At 36.6% G+C, this 21727-nt stretch overlaps 1 protein-coding gene across 1 annotated transcript in view; it reads left to right on the top strand.

Annotated features, from left to right (window-relative positions):
- The window catches only part of DOCK4 (dedicator of cytokinesis 4), a 252421-nt gene that overhangs the window by 160985 nt on the left and 69709 nt on the right, over window positions 1-21727 (top strand). The window contains exons 15-24 of the mRNA XM_050897081.1: window positions 1132-1294; window positions 2040-2146; window positions 2830-2986; window positions 8758-8855; window positions 8961-9044; window positions 9143-9243; window positions 9984-10065; window positions 11136-11306; window positions 12773-12965; window positions 20931-21058. Of these exons, the coding sequence (XP_050753038.1) occupies window positions 1132-1294; window positions 2040-2146; window positions 2830-2986; window positions 8758-8855; window positions 8961-9044; window positions 9143-9243; window positions 9984-10065; window positions 11136-11306; window positions 12773-12965; window positions 20931-21058 (1284 nt within the window). The remainder of the gene's footprint in view (window positions 1-1131; window positions 1295-2039; window positions 2147-2829; window positions 2987-8757; window positions 8856-8960; window positions 9045-9142; window positions 9244-9983; window positions 10066-11135; window positions 11307-12772; window positions 12966-20930; window positions 21059-21727) is intronic.

Raw genomic sequence — 21727 nt, 5'->3', positions numbered from 1 at the left:
ATCTTCAATTTTTTGTCTGATTTTAATAAATCAGAGATCCTTGATGCAAAAATCACTACCGTGTATCAAGAAAAGAATAAAAGAATGTTCCTTCTTTTCTTCAGATTTGATTGCATGCTGCTGGTGATAGCTTACAAACAGGCACTGGTTTATATTTTAATTATTAATAGATGACTGTTTCTCAGCTTTTTTTCTGTACCAAAAGATTTCTGTTCACCTTCAACCTTTTCCATACATATTTAGCATCTTTTTTTTTCCTTTTGTTTGAAAGTACTTTTTCCACATGTTCTGCATGATTTTGAGGGCTGTGGGGTGACAAAACGAAGAAACGCTAACACAAATAGTCTGGTGCAAATTGTGTGTGTGTGTGTATGTGAAGTGAGACTGTGCGTATAAATGCATGGCATGCAATGTATGTATGTTTTTATATATATACATAAATAGATATACAGAGTGTGTGTGTATCTTTTTTTATATATATACACAAAAAAACCCCCATATTGAGATGCAAAAGTGATCCCTTATAATTGCTGAGGAGAAAAGCTACAGCTTACCTTTCCCACAGAGAATTAATAGGTATCCCCAAGTCAGGACTTAGACAAATCCATTTGCCTACTTTGCTATGGAGAGACTCTCATGGGTGTTGCGAAGGCAACCAACACTTTGCTTCTTCCTAATCAGAGAATCCAGATTTCTTTATTTTTTTCATGCTGGGACATATCATTGATAACAGCAGGGTTACAGGCTTATTTCAGATGACTAAAGATCTTGAGCCTGGGCTGTTCTTGTCTCAGTTACGTTCTTGTTTGTTGCTTGGGCATAACGCTGGATAGACCATGCTGTCATGGGACTCCACATCGCATTTGTTGCTTAAGCCTTCCTGATCACCCAGTTCCCCCTATACAGCACTTTGATTCTCATCAGTGTGGATGATTCTTGCCATTTTTTCTGATCAGCAAATATTAACAAAGTGCTACTATTTTTTGTGGGTTTTAAGATATTGAGCGTTGTACCATATGTGGCGTTTATGATATGAATGTAAATAATAAATACTCTTCCTTGGAAGAGCAGTCCTTGATGACATCTTACCAGTGAATTAATCTATCTTTAATCATATTTTTTCTTCATTAGGATTTTATCTCATTCGGCTCTGGAGAGCCACCAGCCAGCGAGTACCATTCCTTTGTGCTTTATCATAACAATGGTCCCAGATGGGCTGAGCTGCTGAAACTTCCTATTCCTGTGGATAAATTCAGAGGAGCACACATCCGCTGTGAATTCCGGCACTGTTCCAGTAAGTGCTGTTCATGACTTCTGCTAGTCCTCTCTGTTACAGCTGCAGTCAGCACACGAGTTTCCATAATACCTCAGGAAAAGGACAGCTGCATGAACTTTCTGTGTAATGCTTTCATCACTCAGCTTCTCAGGCTTGCAGCTCCACTTGGTGGAACTCAGTGCTTTGGTAAAGCCTAAATACCAGGAGAAACCAGTCTAGTTTTACTAAATTGAAATAGACAACGTTGCAGCTGCAAATATAAACAGAATTTTAAGTAAACTCAAAATGCATTCATGTAAGGAACAGTGACATCTTCAGTCATATATAGAGAGGCAGATGCCTTATTTGAAAATAGAAGTGCAGTGTAGCCTGAGGCTAACCTAAAACGGAGACCAGTAGGCAGAAGCTACTATAGGGGATAATTGTCACCAAAAAAATCCTTTTCTCTTCATGTTGGACTGGCTAGGTCACATTCATTTGGGTTTCCTGGCATTCTATATATTGATAAGACTGCATATTTGGTGGCTTCCATTATTTGTTGTTAATAAATACCAAATCATTCCAGAATACTGCTTTCTGAGTGAGATAAAAGAAACGATTACAGGAGATAATGTGCAAATCTGAAAAGAAATTTAAGATACTCTTAGTCTGACTAGCTGCAAATAGCTTCCAGTATACTTTCTTATGTTGTATTATATCCATTTATTTTGTCTAAAATGTATAATATTAACTTTAAGTGCTGCTATTTACATATGTATTTCAGCAAAAGAAAAGGGTGAGAAGAAGTTGTTTGGCTTTTCTTTTGTGCCCCTGATGCAGGAAAATGGGAGGACTCTGCCAGATGGCACCCACGAACTCATTGTACACAAGGTAATTTGAATTACTAATCATTAGCTGTAATGATTCCTCTGGAACATACTTTAAATGCCCAGAAACATTAGGTTGAGAAAGTCTGTATTCATTACCAAATGAGTGATAATCTTGTCACCATTAAAATATCCATTGCTGATTGTTTAATATTAAGCTTCCTGTTACAAACTGCAATTGAGTCTAGGTATGCGTTTCAGTGCGCTGTTTTTACTAAGTCTTACTATTATATTACATTGTATTTATAATGGATTTCACAAAGGTAAGTTCAATTAAAACACACAAAGTGAACCCCATGATACCCTCTTACTGAATTGCTGACGTTGGAAAATTAAGCAAGCTTATTTATGCAGATCTACTCAATGTTATTTTTAGAGATATTTCAGTTTTGTGGAATTTTTGTTTTCACATTTAACAGTTATCTCTTTGTTCAGAGGATTTGATATGCTCCCAGATAAATTTCAGATTTTAACACCAAAATTTGTAGCTATTCATTTGACATAACCTGTGCAAATTTTTTAGACTTCAATGTCAGATATGAAGCTATGATCCAAAACCAAAGTTGTAACAGGCATGCTGAAAATGCTTCATTTTCTGGCAGAGAAACAATAATAATTCATATAATTTAGGTATTTGGTCCTTTGTTTTTATGCTGTACCATTGTCTTAACTGGTTTGTTTTCACAGTGTGAAGAAAACACAAACCTTCAGGATTCTGGTCGCTACCTCAAACTCCCCTTTTCGAAGGGAATTTTCCTAGGAAACAACAGCCAAGCAGTAAAAACCACTAAAGAGTCCTTCTGGATTACGTCCTTTCTCTGCTCCACTAAACTCACACAAAATGGTAGGATATGTTGATTATTTGAAACATGATGAATTCAAATGAGTGTGATAGCTAGCCTTTTCCGTGCCAAGCAAGCATGGATGTACTCAAAAATTGCTTATGTTCTATCCATTTTACAAACTGGTTTTCTTCATAATTTTTTATATCCAGATGGAAGCCAATGCAGCATGATAAACCACTGATTTTAAGTAGTTCAAGAATGCTTTTTAGATTAACATGATATTGGAATCAAATGCAGTACTCTTGGAATCAACTATCAAAACGCAGCTGCTTTACAAAACCTCTTAATCTGTTTGTTGTATAGTTTTTATGACATACTTATTGTAGGCTTTAGGCTGTGGCACTTTGGTTTTAATTAGGCACATACTGCTTTTTTTGTTGTATCACTTCTCTTCCTTTAAGCCAACAAACATTTACTACTACTTAAAACAATCTTACACACTGGATATAAGGAGCAGCAGATAGAAATACATGTGTTTGCGTTCTTTACCATTGCTCTGTATAAAATTCTTAAGATTCTTGTTTATTTGCTATATTAACTACAGTTTGTAACTGAAACAGTTTTCCACAAATTTCTAAATATTGTGTAGTTGCTTGGTAATGTGTTTCTGACCATTCTTTGATATACGCACAGTTTTATATTATTTTTTCTAAGCTGTTTATCACAGTTTTAAGATCTTGCTTAGCTCTCTCTTGTGTGTGAATAACTGTGTCTTTACCCTTCTTATATGTATGATGATAAAATTGCTAATTGCTTGCAAATTGATTATAGGTGTTTAACAACAACTAGAGCAGCTTTTTGAATTGAAATAATCATCTTAATTTTCACCATTTAGTAGCAAGTGTCCAAAATAGAACTATGTGCAAGTAGTAAGTGGTCTGTTTCACTGTGCACATCCATTCTGTATTCTCATAGCAATTAGCTTCAAAGTAATAAAAGTTAGCCAATAAAAGATTTTCCCAAAGGTTGCTAACAGGCAATCAAAGACTAAGTTTGCTTCAGTTAAAGGCCTTGATTTAGGAAATCACATGAATCTACTGGCACTTACACGTGCATGAAAATGCTGCCTGGAACTTAAGTGTCTCACTGATAAATAGTTGCACTATTGTCTGGGGTTATAATACTAACTTATGTTCACAGTACAGGAGTTATTTTATACTTAATGTAAATAGATGTGTGACATAGGGCATAAAATTTCCTTTTTTTTTTTAACCATATTCTGAGTAAGAGGGTGTAGAATATCTGAATAATATTGATCCCCTTTTCAGCTCTGAAAGAGTTAACAATTATTTCAGCAGTACTTCAGAGGGTGGAAATATTTTCAATAGACAGGCTCATATTTTCTCCAAGGATCTTCTTTGGGAAGTTCATCTTGGTGAGTTTCCAAATCCCCATTCTTTTAAACAAAAATTTGCCAAAACCTATTGCATGCTCAGAAAATGAACATAGAGCAAAGCATGTGGATATTTGGTCATGTGAGCATTACTTCAGTTATCCCTGAGAGAATGTAGCGTATTTATTGAAAAATACAGGATTAAAAAGATCTGTGTATTTCCTTTTTTAGTAAACGTATGTATTGGTATTTTTGAAAATTGCTGATTATTTTTTAATCTGTTTTTAAGTTTGGAGATTTTTCTGAAGTTCTCAGAGATCTGCCTGTGTCTACAAACAACAAAGTCAAGCCTGGAAATGAATTGAAAATTATGTTATTGATCTGGCCATGGGGTGGAGGAGGACCCCAAACCCAGACTTGTAAAGGGTGTGACTGAATTAGGCCACAGCTTTACTAACTTGCTGGGAAATTTTACTCAGCTGTCATTCTCTCATTGATTGTTCCCACATGCCATCAGTTCTCATGCATATTAAAATTATGGGGACTGGGGGAAGGAGGCTGACTCCCAGTTGTTGGGATCCATAACTTCCTTACCCTGGGTACTTTGGAGGGGTTTTTAGGATTATTTCCAAACAATTTTCAGAGACCTAACCGGGGGAGTCTGTGCGTTCATCAACATATCTCATAAGAACGCGTCCTTATTTAATTTGTCTCCCAGCTAGCTTTTCCTTAGCTTGACTTTTGATGCTGGATAGTTAATCAGTTAATGTTAGCAAAAAAGTATACCAGCTTTTATATATTACATTCTGAGCTGTGTAGTTATATTTCATTATCCTAAAAAAACCCAAAAGAGCGAGAGAGAACATAGTATTTTTCTACTGAGTAGTTATCAATGCAGTCTTACTTAGTTTTTGACATATAGGAGGGATCTCTGCCTGCCAGACACACAGGATCCATCCAGCAAGTCAGAATATTTTAGCAAGTTGACATCCACTCATTTCTCAGCACTGATGGGCACATCCCCAGTAAGCAGCTGTTCATCAGCAGAGCAACATGCCATACAGCAGGTCTGTTGCAAGGCAGAGGTGTAATCCATCTATCTGCGTTTAAAAAAAGCCAAAGTGGTGATTAATAAAACAAAAGTAACAGGGGGCAGCTTTCCAGAGTGACCCCAGTTTGGAGGGAGTGTTGGAAACCACAGAAGCAGCCTGTTGGAAGAGGAATGCAGACTGCCAGTTCTGGAATTGGGCTTTTTCCTTTTGAAGTGCAGTAGTGCTGCACTAGGCCAATTTCTGATGTCTCAGGATTTATAGGAGAGAGATGGAAAGATCATCCCAAACCACTTCCTTATACATGTGATTCTAAACTTTTTATTAAACCTAGCACTTTGGATTTAAATTACGGACTTTGAGAAGGGAAGTGTTTTGTTTGGTAGGAATGGTAGGTCAGGTGTAGCCTATTTTAAATGTACAAATCTGATCGTGATTAAGAGAAGGCATTGGAAATGTTTTTCTTCTTCAGCAAAATTTATCAGCAGCATTGACTTTTTCCCTTTTCCAAAACTATGTTTCCCTAGTGGGCCTGTTTTTAGGGACAATTTTATAGTCTCATTTCTCTTAATACATGACACATTGCTATCCCTTCCCCTTGTGATTCACATGTCAGATTTTCTATTCGTGTCATTTATGCTTGGGCTATTCGCTAATGTTATCTCAGCAATGTCTTTCCTCCTTAGCATTTCCCTTGAAATAAGTGCTTTGAAGTGAGTGTCTTACATTTGCTTTCTCTTTCTTTTTTAATCCACCAACAAATCCCTAATATTGAGTGTCAACTATCTTCCACCAAGTTCCTCCAGCAAACCTGTAAAGAAGTGTTTTTTCTGCTATGAACTGACAGCTTCAGCCAGTCTCGCTACTCCTCAACTGAAGTTGAGGCTTAAACAGAATAAAGTGTAGAAGTCCATTTAATTATCCAAAAGACAAATGCAGTTCACTGGATTTGTAGAGCTTGTTTCTTGAAAATTCCTGACAGAAGGAATAATAAGACCTATCATTTGTCCTTGATCTTTGGGATGTGTCTCTGATGCACGTGTGGGACCCTTCAGCACTCTTAATGCAACTCAACCATTCCACACTAGCACAGCGTGAAGCAAAACAAAAAAGAAACGTATAAATGCATAAAAACAATTTGTGCCCACCAAAATCAATTAAGGCAGCAAAATATTAGTGGAATGGCATGTAGGGTGTTTGCCATTAACACCTCTGGCAAGATTTTAATATAGGTGGAGATTTATTTAATGTTATTAAAGACAGAGATATTCATTTCTTGTGGGAGAGAGGAGCTTTCCTGGAGCAAACTGGGAATGACATAAAGATGGGTGTGGCTCAAATGTTACTTGAGTGTGAAAACAGTCTGTGGTAGAAAGCACCCAAATAGTTGCTGAACCAAGAGGAAAACTTGCTATTAGCTTCTTAGTTTGATAAGTACTGAGAACATTTCAGAAGAACTGGATCCTTCTAAGACAATGCTGGACAGTGATCAACTAGACAGTAGTTCAGCTTAAACTGATGGAAGGGTTGGACAGTGGTGAAGGTTTTCTGCTTCAAATGGCCAGGCTTTGAGAAATTCTGAAAAGCTGGTTAGTGAAACGTGGAAGTAGTAAACTTGAATGTAAAGGAGCTTTGGGATTTATGTAATTCAACGCTTCAAAAATATGTGGAGCTTTTACTGAATACAACTTGAAAGGAGTGCTGCAGACCTGAGTGAGTGAGTCACGGGCAGAAAATGCGAGGAGAAAGCAGAGAACAGAAGGGAGAAAAATAACAGCAACGTGTCAGAGTTCAGCAAGGGTCAGGATCAAGTGAAAACTGATGAGAAGCCAAGCCAAGTTTGCAAAACTCTATTTTAGGATATTAAATGGTATGGGACATGAAATTCCCAATCTCATAGCAAGGTGGTTTTTTAGTACATCTCTGAAGCTGAAAGCAATAACATATGACCAAAGAGTAATAAATATAGTACTTACATTTAAGACAGGTGGAAGAACAGATATGTTAACGGGGCCATCACCCTCCGATGAATTTTATGCAGGTATTTACAAGAAATCGTGGCTGAAAAAATGGATATGTAGCTAAATGGAATGTGCTGTAAGATGAGTTTATCAAAGGCATATCATGCCAGAATAAACTTCTTAATCTTTCTTTTCAAAGTTTTTTTTATTATTATTCTTCAGAGGAAATGTAGCAGATCTAAACCATCTGGACTTCAATAACGCACCACATGGGAAATCAGAAAAGATATAGATTAGAGTAAGAGTTTTAAAACTGGTAAATAAAGGCTAAAAGGGAACTAGCAGGTTGCACTGTAGTGGAAGGAATTTCCTTCCTGAGTGGAAGGAAACTACTACTAGATCTGAAGAATTAGGCCTGGGATTGATCTCTTTTTTAAAGGGGTGGAAGGAGGTGGGCATGGGAGTTACTTCACTAAAACCTGAGACCCTAGAGAGCCTGTTAGTGAAATTGACTGCTAATACATAGTTGAAAGGGCTCATCAGTTGAGAGGGACAAAATCAAAATATGATACAGGCGAAGCAAGGTAACTTTGATTTAAATAATTAATAAGAAAGAGTAGAAATTAGATCAGATCTAATGGTACAAAAGGCAGGATCATACCCTAATGGAGACTCTTGGGATGCTGCTGTAGCCAGGGAGCTGAACAGTGTTAAACAGGAGAAAGACCTATTTGTGTCACCAATATGATGTATCTTAAAAAAAACCCCAAGTTCTAGAAGATATGTCAGGTGTTTACAGCAGACATATGAGCTTGCTAATGATATAGAAAACAGTGATGTAATCTCATCTGTAATGTAGTTACCATTTTGGCAAGAAAGCTGAAGGAGAATGAATTAAAACTGGAGGAAGTGCGAAGACACTCAGATCCGTTTTAGCTCAAGAGTTTATTTTCCAGAAGAGATTGTGTTGCTTATTAATAAAGCAGGATCTTAGAGGCATTGTATTTGTTTTCTAAAAAGACATAGGAAGATGAGTATTTTAAATCTATTCAAACCAGTAATTAGGAGACTGTTTCTAGCTGTCAGAGGACAGCTCTGGAAGGCATCCTTCAATGGGACGAGAGACAGCAAAATAATTACTTTCCTTAAGATAGTAGTTGACAAATATCTGAACAAGATTGCATGATACAGTTGCTATGGGAGACTGATTTTAGTGACCCAGTACCATGTTCTTATGTTTCTATTGGTGGAGCAATTATGGGATGGAATGAAAATTTGTTGTTGGGCAGATCATATTATAGCAAATCTTGAGATGTTTTCTTTTGTTTTAATGATGCCAAGTTTTGCTGAGTGAACTGTAATAGTAGAATTTAAAATCTGAAATGCTACTTTGCTTCCAACTTTAATCTTGCATTTTGTTTTTGCAGGAGATATGCTTGACCTTCTGAAATGGAGAACCCACCCAGACAAAATTGCAGGTTGCCTCTCAAAATTAAAAGAAATTGATGGTTCAGAAATAGTGAAGGTATATACCTTTCTATCCTTTTAGATAATATGAGGGAAATAATGTATTTGCATGTCACAAAAATACCTATTTAATAACAAACTGTCTCTTATTCTCTCCAATCAGTTTCTTCAAGATACACTAGACACTTTATTTGGGATTTTAGATGAAAACTCTCAAAAATATGGATCAAAAGTATTTGATTGTTTGGTAAGTTTCATTTTGTGATGATGCTTAACACTATTTAAGAACTAAGTAAAAAAAAAAAAAAACCAACAACTTTTTTTTTCTTTTTCCCTCACATTTAGGTTCACATAATAAATTTGCTGCAGGACAGCAAGTTTCACCACTTTAAGCCAGTAATGGACACTTACATTGAAAGTCATTTTGCAGGAGCACTTGCATACAGGTGAAGTCTGTACTTTTTCTATCTGATTTGAATACTGACAGTTATTGGTAAACAAAGCAGAATCAATCATTAGGTTAAATTAAATGGTATCATTAGAAATAAAATGCAATGCTTTTATGAATGCTCAGATTTAGGCCATTAAAAAAGAGTAAAATAACTTTAAGTTACCAGAAAGGTTACTTGCTAATGCTCTAACATTGGCTTCATCTTTAAATCTTTTTCTTCAGTGGATTTCTTTATTTGAATTACTTTGAAAAACATAGGAGCCTTAACATCATCCAGCTGCAACTGTGTTCACTGTCTGTGTAGAGCAGTGCACTAATAATTATCACTTACCTGCTGTACTCTCTGTATTTATTTATTTATTTATTTGCTACCTAGACTTCCAGTAAAACCCATGCAGTTTAATGAGACTGCAAACCAATGTGTGGAATGGCAGGGGGTAGCCCATGCTGGCAGGGACTCTTCTGGCTTAACTGAGCTTGTGTATCCCTGTCAAAATCATTCTACTGCATATGTAATGCTGGTATTATTTCCTGTTTGTCAGAGATCTACTAGGTGGCTTTCAGCAGCCTGAAAATTAAGTGTAATATTGAGCCTGTAGTGATTAGTGAAATCTAGTCATATATTTTTTATTTTGTCAGTGTTTCTCATATGGCAGCTATTGGTTTGCATTTTATGTGCAAAGTTAACCCTTCTCCCACTTCTGTGTTATAATACTTTCTGATGTGCTATTCTAGAGATCTTATAAAAGTACTAAAGTGGCATATTGATCGAGTCACTGAAGTGGAGCTGCACGAGCACATACAGGAAGTACTAAAGGTAATAAAAATCGTTGAAGGAAATCATATATTTGAATGATGTATTCATACAGTACCAACAGATTTAACTTAGGAAATGAAGCAGAGTTCTATAAATGATAGAATGATAGTACTAATTCTAGGGAGCTGCAGACTTTTTCAGTGCAGTCAGTTTATTCATTGTTCTCTTTTGTCACTAAGTTGATCAATGGAGCTTACTAACACTAGACTCTGGAGCTCTATGTTCCTTACAGAATGAGGATATACATGAGTAGGAGTTAGATCTAAGAAATCAGATATAGATTGCATTGTTGGTATTAACATCTGTCGCATAACTGAATCTAAATGGCAGACATGCATGCTGACTTTATGGTTCAGTCCTGACACTGAGGAATTCTACTGAAAATGGTGGGTTTGGTTGCTCTTGTTGCCCCATTTTGTACCATAAACAGAGCACAGCGTGGAGTCAGGCTCAGTTGTACAACACAATAATTCCATTTGGGACAGGTGCTGCAGCCTGGAAGTAAAATACCAACGTGGTACCCTTCTGTGCTTTTCTATGCTGCTGTTAACTTAGGTGTCTTGCTAATGAGAAAGGGCTGTATTTTTAATTTACATTCCAACAGTTTTGCAACTTAATTTAAGCTGCCTTTTTTTTTTTTTCAATTATCTGGTTAACAGTTGACAGGAAAACAACTTTTAACAGGCAGAGAAATTCCAAGAACAGCTCGAAAGTTTGAGCCTATTTCTTACGTTGGCCTAGTATGTTTATGCAGTATGTGCTTCTGTAGCCAAAGACACACAGGGATGGGGGAGGGAGGGCAGTGTTGAGATTTTGTAGTTTTCCTTTTGTTAGAAAAACAAGCGTTCCTTGGTTTGAAGAGATTATGAAAGGCAACGGAAAGAGCATTTCTGAGTATGTGCTTTTGAAATGTTGTTAGTGTTTCAGTAGAAAGATTTGCCAAAATTAAATAACATGGTGTCCTGTTTCAGACCCTTGTCATGATTTGAATGATACAATCATTGCATGTGTTCTATTTAAAGATGAGCTGGTTCATTTTTATGAGTTATCTCTGATTTTGACATTTGTAGGCACAGGAATATATCTTTAAATATATAGTTCAGTCTCGAAGGTTATTCTCTATTGCCACTGGTGGACAAAATGAGGAGGAATTTCGCTGCTGTATTCAAGAGCTTCTTATGTCAGTACGCTTCTTCCTTTCCCAAGAGAGCAAAGGAGCTAGTGCTTTATCCCAACTACAAGTAAGTTTTCAAGTGTGCCTTGCTTGATGCCACTTTCCATGTCCAACATAGAAAATGTGTGCATGTCCTTACCTATATTCTCAGGAAAGAAAATGTGTTTTTGCTAGAGCAAAATGGCATTTTCAGCTCATCCTCATATCTTTTGTCCTGTAGTGTGAAATTTTCATACCAGCAGCTTCTAAATATGCTTGGCATAGATAATCCTAAATCTAATATTTAATTTTGAATTATAATTATATTATAATAATTATATTGCTGGATACAAATAAAGTAATTTCTCTGTTTTGGGTGTTTTACAGCTTAGTTTAACCACATTGGAACTGAAGAATTTGAGCCATACAAAAGACTATCAGAGTTTTCATGCTTTACAGAAAACTTTTAAGTCTTGATGAACTGTATGTTTTAATACTCAGCTGGTATCTTTATTTCAGTTTAGACTACTAAAATTGACTAGGGCTAAAGCACACAGGCAAAACATACAGGAGACAGCTGTCTACATTAAGTGCCATAAATTTACCAACTTCTAGAGCTCATAGATATACCGTCCTCTTCCCCTGTTTATGTAACCAAAGGTGTTCAAGACCTGTTAAGAATTATTAATTTCTTAAGCTCCGTAGAAAATTGTTCTTCCAAGAAAATGGCAAGTCAGAGAGAACGGAGTAGAGAGGTGGTTCTTTCATCTCATATCATGTAAGCAGGTAGAGTGAAAAGATAATAGCAAAATTATATAAACGACCACATTTGGAATTCTTCTTCAGTATCTTTAACATTGTATGTCATCCGTTCTGACACCAGTGTGAAGAAGGTCTGACGTATGAGTAGCTTTTCTCAATCAACAGATTTGGAGAGGAAGAAGAATGTCAGTTCTAGCTTCCTTTCTCTGGCATTGCCCTCCTTTCTTTTCCAGTGTTTTGCTCCCATATTCGTTCTACTCACCAATGAATTTCTAACCCTGTTTTAGGATTGTTGAAGTGAACCAAGACTGCCAGTGCTGTCTCACTCCAAAATAAAAATGTTCATTATTTGAAAAATGGAAGATATGGAGGCCCTTATGTTACTTATCTTAAAGCAAAGCAAACCAAAACAACTCAAATCTTTTTGTTCTGATATCAGCTAGCTGCTGTTATCCTTTTAAAAATTTCCTCTCACACATAGATCGTGAAGAATCTGTAAAGTATAAATATTTTTGTTCTAAGTTGAACTTTTTACTTTCACTTTCTCCTGGGAGAAATGACCAGTCATTAGATAATGCTTAAAGGAAAATAGTCACAAGTGTAAGCCCGTTAATGAATGTGAGGATATTTCTTCTGAAAATATGACCATTTTTAAAGCTACTGACTACCCTTGAAATGTAAAACCAGGCATTTTTTTTTACAGTTACATAAATTTATATAGTTATTTAAATTCTATAAATGTCAAAACTATACTGCAATATCTGACTGTCCATTTTTTCCCTTTTCCTCTAGGCTGTGTTTCTCAGCTCATTCCCGTCGGTGTACTCTGAACTTTTGAAGCTCTTTGATGTAAGAGAAGTGGCAAATTTGGTTCACGATGCTCTGGGCAGCTTGCCAACAGTCATGCATGGGGATGAGTCCCTTCAAGCTGTTAAACTGCAGAGTATTGGGAAAACTGTAGAGAGTCACCTGTACACTAACCCAGGTAAGGTTACCCTGGGCTGCCTGCAGATAAGGAACTCAATTTGTGTTCTTGGTACACAGGCCAAGAGGTGCTGAAGGAAGTAGTGTTGCTCAGAGTAGTGCTTCCTAAGGAACAATTCTTGAAGCGCTGCTCTGTACAAGCTGCTCATTTACAAGAATACAGTTGGTTAAATTTAGTGGTTTGTTTTTTAGAGACAAAGACTCTTAAAATATAGTTTTGTTTTGATCTGCTGCTGGCAATATGTCTGTGAAGGAAGTTTGCCTTATACTTTTTAAGTAATTATAAAGGAAAAAGCTTTACTAAATTGATTTTTTTTTTTTCTTTTTTCTCCTTTGGGGGCAGTTCAGCAAATAGATTGTCACTTATCCATTAAGTCTTATTTGTGTAACTCTTGCTAGTTCAGCGCTTTCAATCCTCCATTCCTTAACGTAGCATAAAAAGGCTACACAAATGCAAGTGATACTTGGTGCATAAAGTATATAACAGCATAGTTATTTGCTATGCGGAAGAAAAAACTACTGTAGGGTGGTAAGCCTGACAGTCTTTTTTCCTATTCTAAATGAAACCCATAGAAGTGACCAGATATTAAATTTGAGATGAACTAATTTTGAAATAAAAGAATTAAAATAGGAGAGATTTAAAGAATTCTAATAAGTGTTAATTTACTCACCAAAAGCCCTCTTGAGAGGTGTTTGGGTATTGGCTGATGGAGTTCAGTAGAACCAGTAACTTTTACCATCTAAGGCATTCAGGATAAACACATTACAATGATGAAGGCTCTGCAAAAACCACCAGGATATGTATAAATATTTTGAGATGCTGCAAAATAAAGGAAGAGATCTTGGCACTTTTTTTTTTTTTTTTTTAAAATGCTTTCAGTGATTGTACTTTAAAAATATGAGCTCAAAGAAACGGGTGAGAAGTATTGGATCCTGGCTACTTTGCTTCATTCTGGTTGCGAAAACAGCTTACCCTTTCCCTTGTGAGCCTCCACGGTGGTCCCTTCCATAACAGTTAGCTCTCCCTACAGCTGATTGATCAGACCTTTGATACTCTGGGTAGATTCCGACATATTCATGGAGCAATCCTAAGGATGCTCTAACTTACGTTTTTCATTTTCCAAAGTACCTGGGGACCAGGTAGCATCATTTCCATTTTTGTCCCATTATCTTGGTTAGGTCAGCCTAACCAGAAGATCCAAATGAATGAATGTAATTAAGGAGAGTTATTTAGTGCCATGTAAGGGACTCGTGGGGACTTTCTTGGAACTGTAAATTTACTTTCAGCTGTATGACAATTTTTTTTGTTTGCTTCTTTTGTAAAAGTGTGAGTTTTTTATTCAAACCCAGTTTCATTATTAAGAAGTCATATGAGTTGGTTTGGCTATAAAAGCAATGAAAATTGCGTGTTAAATTTTACATGGAGTGCGGGTTATACACAAATAGAATATAAATTTCTTAGACCACAGGGAAACTGATGTGAAAGACATCAGGCAGTCATATAAGCTCCCAATGTCCATGATAGGAAGTTCAGGCAAACACTTGTACAGTATAATTTCAGTCATCATTAAGTTGAAGGGTCTTGTGGAGATCAACATCTTGGTCTCTTTGCCCTTAATGTTTTATCTCTTTAAAATACAAAAATGTAAGTAGACTTTCCCTCAGTCCGTCCCTAGAAGGAAGTCCTTTTAAAATCCTCTTGAGAAAATAAATATTGCACTAGACTGTGTTAATGTGCAAAGTAAACTGTACATCCTAATGTGAAGTTGAGGCTTGCTGCTGTGAAAACAATTGATTTCTGTCTCCCATATGAAGATGATGAATGCTGCAAGCTGCGATGCTAGCTAACACATTGGAACTAGATGGAACGCAGGAAATAACTATTCAAACATCTAAAAATGAGGAGGGCACTTAACATTTTCTGTTATCTGGAGCTTGCTTGGAAACAAATGAGAGTAGTTTAGCATGGGAGTTTTACACGTTTTGTGCTGCAAGGGCCTGAATAACTAACACATTAGCTTCCAATGCTGCAGAAATCACCTGACACTAAAGCTATGCTTTCACTAAAACTGGGAGATATGTTTGGTATATTGTTGAAAACAGAAACATCAGACATGCAGGGGTTGATTTAAGATGCCCAAGCACAGATGTTTAGTACAATTTCAGATGTATTTGATGCATCTGGTCTCTGCCTGCCTCTAGAGAATGCAGGTTATATATTGTTTTTACTGATCACGTGTGGATAGGATGTCTGAAATGGCTCTGTATTGAGGCTTTGGTATAGCTTGCTTAGAACTTTTTTCTATTTCAGTGATTTTAAACTTCAGCTCTTCCTGTAGGTAACAGCTACAGAGATATTAAAAGGTGTCAACAGCAGTTACCTGCCTAAGTTCTGTGAAAAGTTAGTGGGTGTTAAGGCCTTACTTTACTTCTATTTTTCCATATTTACTTCTGCATCTTTGTAGTACACTACATTGGCTGTCTAAAAAGAAACAGATGACAGTTTTCCTGCTGATAGACTAGCAGTATTTTTTTTCCTCTTGGCCTTTCTTCCAGTCTCCTGGTATTTTGGGTGTAACTCTTTGGATGCATCCCTGTTGATACTTGCGGAATGGCCAAACTGATGACCTACATACGCCTGTACCCAGAAGATTTTCTACCTTTGTCATTTCCGATACATCAGTAGTCTAACACTCTTGTTTGTTGTCTCTTTTGCATTAAATATTATTATAGCTTGCTTTGGGGAAAAGGTAAATCTGTTTTGCTGGGAAGAGTTAAGGCCAATAACAGAGAAACACATCTTGAACCATGTCCTTCTTGACATGCTTAAACAGGAATTAGCAGAACACCAATAATTTTGTTTCTCTAAGGGCACTACTTTGAGCTTGCAAATTCAATAGCTTGAAAACATGAGGTGTGTAAGCAGAACATTTAGGTTTCTTCCTCCAAAGAGGATGAGTTTTCTTGGAATCACCACCAATCAAACATGTCAATTACCAGAAAAGATATTACATTAGTAGGTAAAGTCCTAAAAAAATAAAATCCCATATTGATAAAGCCTGTATCTTAGCCCAGTTATAATCTGTGGTATAGCTCTTTACCACATGGAGAATGTTCTTACAAGGCAAGAAACTTTGTGTCTTCCCAAAATATGAGGATTTGGACCTCTGCACAAGAGTAGCTGGGCAGGACTTTTCCTTTTGGTGAGGCAAACTGTTTGAAACAAATAGAGGAAGGGTTTAATTCTCTGACCATTTACACTATAGATATCATATGTTATATGATATCTATGTATGGTATATATATTATGAAGCTAGGAGAAATCCCGAGTTGATGTTTTAAAGAGATCTTCATGTGTTCATTTTATTTAATTTATTTCATACGTGAAGTTTTATGTATTTATTTTACATATAACTTATTCCTTATCTGTTTTTTATTGTTTTCCTTATTTTACACTGAAACCCACTAGATTAGAAAAGTGATAATTATCTGTTTGTTTTCTTTCTGAGATTGACTGCTTCTCTCAGTCTGTCTTTGTGAATGAGTTCATCTAAGAATTGCATCCTGTATATCACAGGAGAATGTACATGTAGGAAACTATATGTTTCAATAGTCATTCAGAGATTAATATCTGACACAATCAGTAAGAATAATTTAATATCTTTGAACTGCCTCATGGAAAGGACGTTGTTACATGTTAGACCTCCTATGGGAATGAAAAAAGAGTTGTTAGCAAGTTCAGGAAAAGATACCATTAACTGATAAGGAGATTTAGTTCTAGAAACTAGGTATTATGATTTCCCTCTTACTCCATCATTTTTTCAAAAGACTCTTTGATGAGACTTGTAAGATATCTCAGTAATCACTGCAAGCTAATTGATTGCTATAAAAATGCAAAACGCATATCATTGTTGAAATTGTTGATACAAATCCTGAATTAAATTTAGTTAAAATGCATTAAAACTTTAATTAAACTTTAATATTAACACAGATTTGGAAAAAAAAGTCTTTTTTTTTCAAAACGTAAAGGTTTTACACATTGATCCATAGTACTGCTTTCAAGTACTTCACGGTATTTTCAGATTAATTAGTATTTCTTAATTTGTCTTCCACACCAATATACTATTCTTTGGAGTTGTTTGTGTATGTGTGCTTCTATACACACCTGTGGGGGGATGTATGTATGTATATTGCATACAAAAATTCAGCCTTTATTAGTACCTCTATAGTAGAGAGCAGAAAATATTTTGCAAAAGCTTTGCAAATGGTGCTTCGCATCTGTGGCTATTTTTTAGGCCAAGGGAGGACTTTCTCAGCCATACCTGTGTTTTTCTTCTGCACTACAGGCAATTTTTTTCTTTCAGCTGAAAACAGTTGCTCATAAAAGTTTTGAAACTGACTGTTCTGAGAACAGTGACATGTCCATGCAGTCACAGAGCAGGCATATATGTTTGGTTTTGGAATTGCAGTGATAGTTGTTTGTTTGCCTTAAGCATTTTCTTCTCCTACCACCCTCAAGTCCAGTGGTTCTTCCAGACAAGGAGGCATAAATTGAATACGTCCAAGTAAAACTATGAAAAAAAGAGCAACTTCCTTGCTTCTCACTGTTCAAGGAGAATGCTGTTTAAAACATTTAATTACACTAATTCTTTTTCCAAGCAGGCTGAAGTTTTGACCATCTGTTCAGATATAGTCATTGAAATGAGTATCATCTTTCTGAAATTAATCTTTAAAATACAGTAGAATAAAGAAAGTTTTGTATGTCTGTGCAGGTGCTTTACCACTAACTGAAAAGCAAGGGGGAAAGTTGTGCTTGGGTTAAATATTAAACATTAATGTAGCTTGCATAGGAAAGTCACAAGGATTGCCCAGAGTAGTCTCTCTTTATAGTTATGCCAAGCATGTACTTGAAAAGCTCTATGTCATGATTTTTTTCCTCTCTTTCTGTATAATATTTGTAAAGGGCAAGTATTAGCATTTTAAACAGTCAGCTAATTTGGCTTCCTGCACAGAAGAAAAATTAGGACAGTGACTGATGGGTAAGAGTTCTGATTATTGTACCATTCCTTGCACTCATTAATTTTTCTATATACAGTGGCTGACATTGCAGCTGACAATTTTTAAGAAAAAGAGTAACCTGTACAAATGTTGTACACTACGTTCTCTAAACTTTCTCACATAGTCCTTGATTTGGCTCAGAGGTGAATATGCCAGCTCTCCTCTTCTGTAATACCACTACATCTCTCCACCTAAACAGGTCAAGACAGAGAGGTATTTAGATTATGGACTTACGAGGAATATATCTAAAGCTGTGTTATATGTGGTGGTTAATTCAGTAACTGGTACTGTTCCCTCCCATGTATAGTTGCAAGTCATTCTAAGGTGCTTTTTGCTAATCTGTTTGGTCTCGGTAAAACAAAGTTCCTGATTGTTTTATGGAGCCTTTGCAAAAATGGGATACTTGAAACAGTTGAATGAGGATGCTCAGTTTTGCCTGAGATGCTTCAGGCCATATTGTGTGTAAGAGTTGGCTATTTACAAGTCAAGTGTTGCTACGCGTACGTTCTCTGGTCTTCAAAATGGAGTTCATAATGCTGTGCTTACATGTAAGCAGCGCACAGAGTAGCGGGCACCTCAGAAGAGGTACCAAATCCTGTGTGTGCTCATCAGGAAGCTGCCTAGAGTTAAGCAAGAAGAGACACCTTGGCACAGGGCTGCTCCTGTTTTCTCCTCACCTTCTGAGCTGAGGGATTTGAGTTGTAGCTGCAAGAGAGGACCTGCTGTCCTCAGAGGACCTATGGCCCAAAGGATAAGGCTCACACTAGTAATGTGTGAAAGAGCTACGATAACTGCTCTGTGACAGTTGTGGAGTTGAGTAGTGATTTGAGCATTTGCCTGGGAATGGAAGACCAGGTTCAGTGCTCTGTCAGCCTGGATTCAGCTTCCTATCACCTGCCTGCCAGGAGAGTACCCCAACCGCAGAGCCATAGGCTGCTTTACACAGTGAACCCTTCATCTCTTCTCTTGAAGATGGATTACCAGATAGTCAAGAATTCAGTACATGTAAGGCCTAATGGAAAGCAGGGACAAGGAGCCATCCCTGTAATCTAGAGGTTAGGTCTTTTTTATAGGAATGGAGAGTCCTGCTTTTTCACTTCAGCTGAAGGCATTAGCTCTGGTTTTTTTCATCTATCAGTAATCAATAAGCAGATTTAGCAGTGGGGATCAGAAGCTGGCACTTTCCTAACCACAGGTCTGCACATTAGCCTTCTTCCTGCCTGCTTTCCTTTTGACCCTATAGATCTTGCAGTGGATGGGTCAGTGGCAGCTGTGCACACTTGACATCTCAGACTACCCGGGGCAACACTTTGCTGAGCTTCTGGTTTTTAGGTAGACAAAAAGAAAATGCCTTGTTGATTTGGTTGAGATGCTTCTGCCCAGCTTCAGTGCTACAGGCAGATACAAACTCTCAGGCCAGTCCTGATGAAACCCTACTGAGGCACTTGCAGAAGTAAGCGGTCACTGGATAAAGGCTCTTTCTTTTCCAGTTTTGGGTTTCGGTTTTAGATTCATTGATGGCCTTTTGCCTATTGCCATACAGTCTTTGTTTATATTTTTCTTCAGTAGGAAGCTATAGCGGAACACCAGAATACATCATAAGCATGAAACACCCATTTTAAAAGAGCAGGCAAGCTTTTTTTGAAAACTAGAATATACTTAAATAGTGTGTACAGATCAACTTGTCCATATGATTTGTCTTGTGTTAAACAGATAACTAGACAATGAAAACAAGGGAGTAATAGAGAAAAACAAGATTAGTGCTGTATTTCAGTGAGTGAAAGAAGCTTTCAACAAATAAAATCTCAGAATAAATCTATCTTTTTCTCCCTTGTGGAAAAAAGAAGAGGAAATATTTGAGGGGTGAAAAGTGTTTATAGAAAGACTAGTCCATGAACAGTACCTGGTTGGCAAAATGATTTTGAAGGAGTAATTTTCCGGCTAGATAAACTCAATTTTTAGGAAATAATTACATTAATGAACAAAGGAACTGACTAGTTGAATATATTTAGATAATGTAGCATATAATCATCATTAAAATTTTAATAGAGGAAATGATTCAAGTACATTTCTGTGAAAACATCATTTCTCAATTATGGAAAAGATCTAAGAACAACAAAGTGAAAACAGGTAACACCCATTCCATTTATCAAGTTGTAAATAGATGTTTAATGTGTTATCATAAGTGTAAGTATTAGGGCTCCCGTTTAACACTGTCTTTAATTATAAGAAAAAGAAGCAAGAAAAAACAGCATGTTAATGAAGTTCTTGCATAATTTTGAGAGAATTCAGGACTGAAAATAGCACCAAAGCGCTGTGTTTAGAAAATGAAATAGAGGAAAGGCAAATCATTTTATGTAGACACCAGTAGTCTAAATTGCTCATACTCAGTAGGAGTGAGGAATCTGGAAAAGTGAAAATCCTGAAAGAAATCTGAAAGTACTGCTTGTCTGTAAAGTAGAACTCATTTGCAGAATAACATAGGTTCAAGATTAAGTCTGTTGTGACCTTGGCTTGCAAAGGGATCCTGTCACATGGCAGGGAACACTAGAGCATAATTTCACGTTATTTTGAATACAAGTATTACTGTGCTAAGTTTTTTGCATGACAGTTCAATACATACTTAGAATTTTCTGTTACATATAGTATATTCCACACAGTGGTGTTTTTCTCCATCCATGATATGACATACTGACTTTCAGCATATTGTTTATTCTTCAAATATTTGCTTTAGGATGTTATGATTATGAAGTAAAAGCTTCTGCTTATCATAAATGTTGGTTAAAGCAAGTAAATGCTTCTGCTTATCAGAAATACTCTTTTGGACTGAAGATACATTTTATGTCTGTATTAAAATTAAATGATTCTATGAGAAGCTCCTAGTCATAAAATTTTTCATTTTTTCCAGATTCTCGATACATTCTTCTTCCGGTAGTTTTACATCATCTCCACATACATCTACAAGAGCAGAAGGACCTTATAATGTGTGCACGTATCCTTAGCAACATATTTTGCCTCATCAAGAAGAACAGCTCGGTGAGTGAACACCATGTCACATCCACAAGGTGTTGAACTTCGTTATATGGCTCAATGACATTTAATGACACAAACTGGACCTTGACCAAGAGCATTTTAAAGGCTTCTCTGTGTAATGATTCTGCGTAAACATGTGGTTTTGATTTCTCGTGAGCCTTTTCTTCCCATGCAATAATATTTTAATTGTAGCGCATAGTGTTCTGCCAAGCTTTGACTCTTTTGTCCACTTTCTTTTAGAGGCATTTTCTATTGTGGGCTGTTTAGTCATAGGGGACACAGGGGTGATATAGGTAAATAGATTGATATGAGTATTGCAAAGGGGGGTTGCATTTGGTGGTTCGTTGATAAACTTTGTGGCCAATTTCTGATATTTGTGTTTGCAAATTCATCTGTGAAAGCTGCATATGAGAGCTAGCTTAGATAGATGTATTGCAAATATGAAGATGATGATAAGTTCTGACAGGCAAAGGGATGTAAGACAATTAAAAACAAACATTGCCTGTAGTTAGTGCAGTACGTACATATCAAGGCCAGCATACATTACATTGTAAGGCATTAGTGAGAACTGTTCTATGTGTTTCTTCATTTCATACCACTGTCAGCAATTAAAGCTGCTCCATCAGTGATTTGGTATGGATGCGGCTTGCAACTTTGGCACTGTAAAAACAT

The sequence above is a fragment of the Gymnogyps californianus genome, chromosome 1 (genome assembly GCF_018139145.2).
Source record: "Gymnogyps californianus isolate 813 chromosome 1, ASM1813914v2, whole genome shotgun sequence".
Taxonomy (NCBI): domain Eukaryota; kingdom Metazoa; phylum Chordata; class Aves; order Accipitriformes; family Cathartidae; genus Gymnogyps; species Gymnogyps californianus.
The sequence above is the reverse complement of the archived record's forward strand: the minus strand, read 5'-3'. Positions and strand labels throughout refer to the sequence as shown.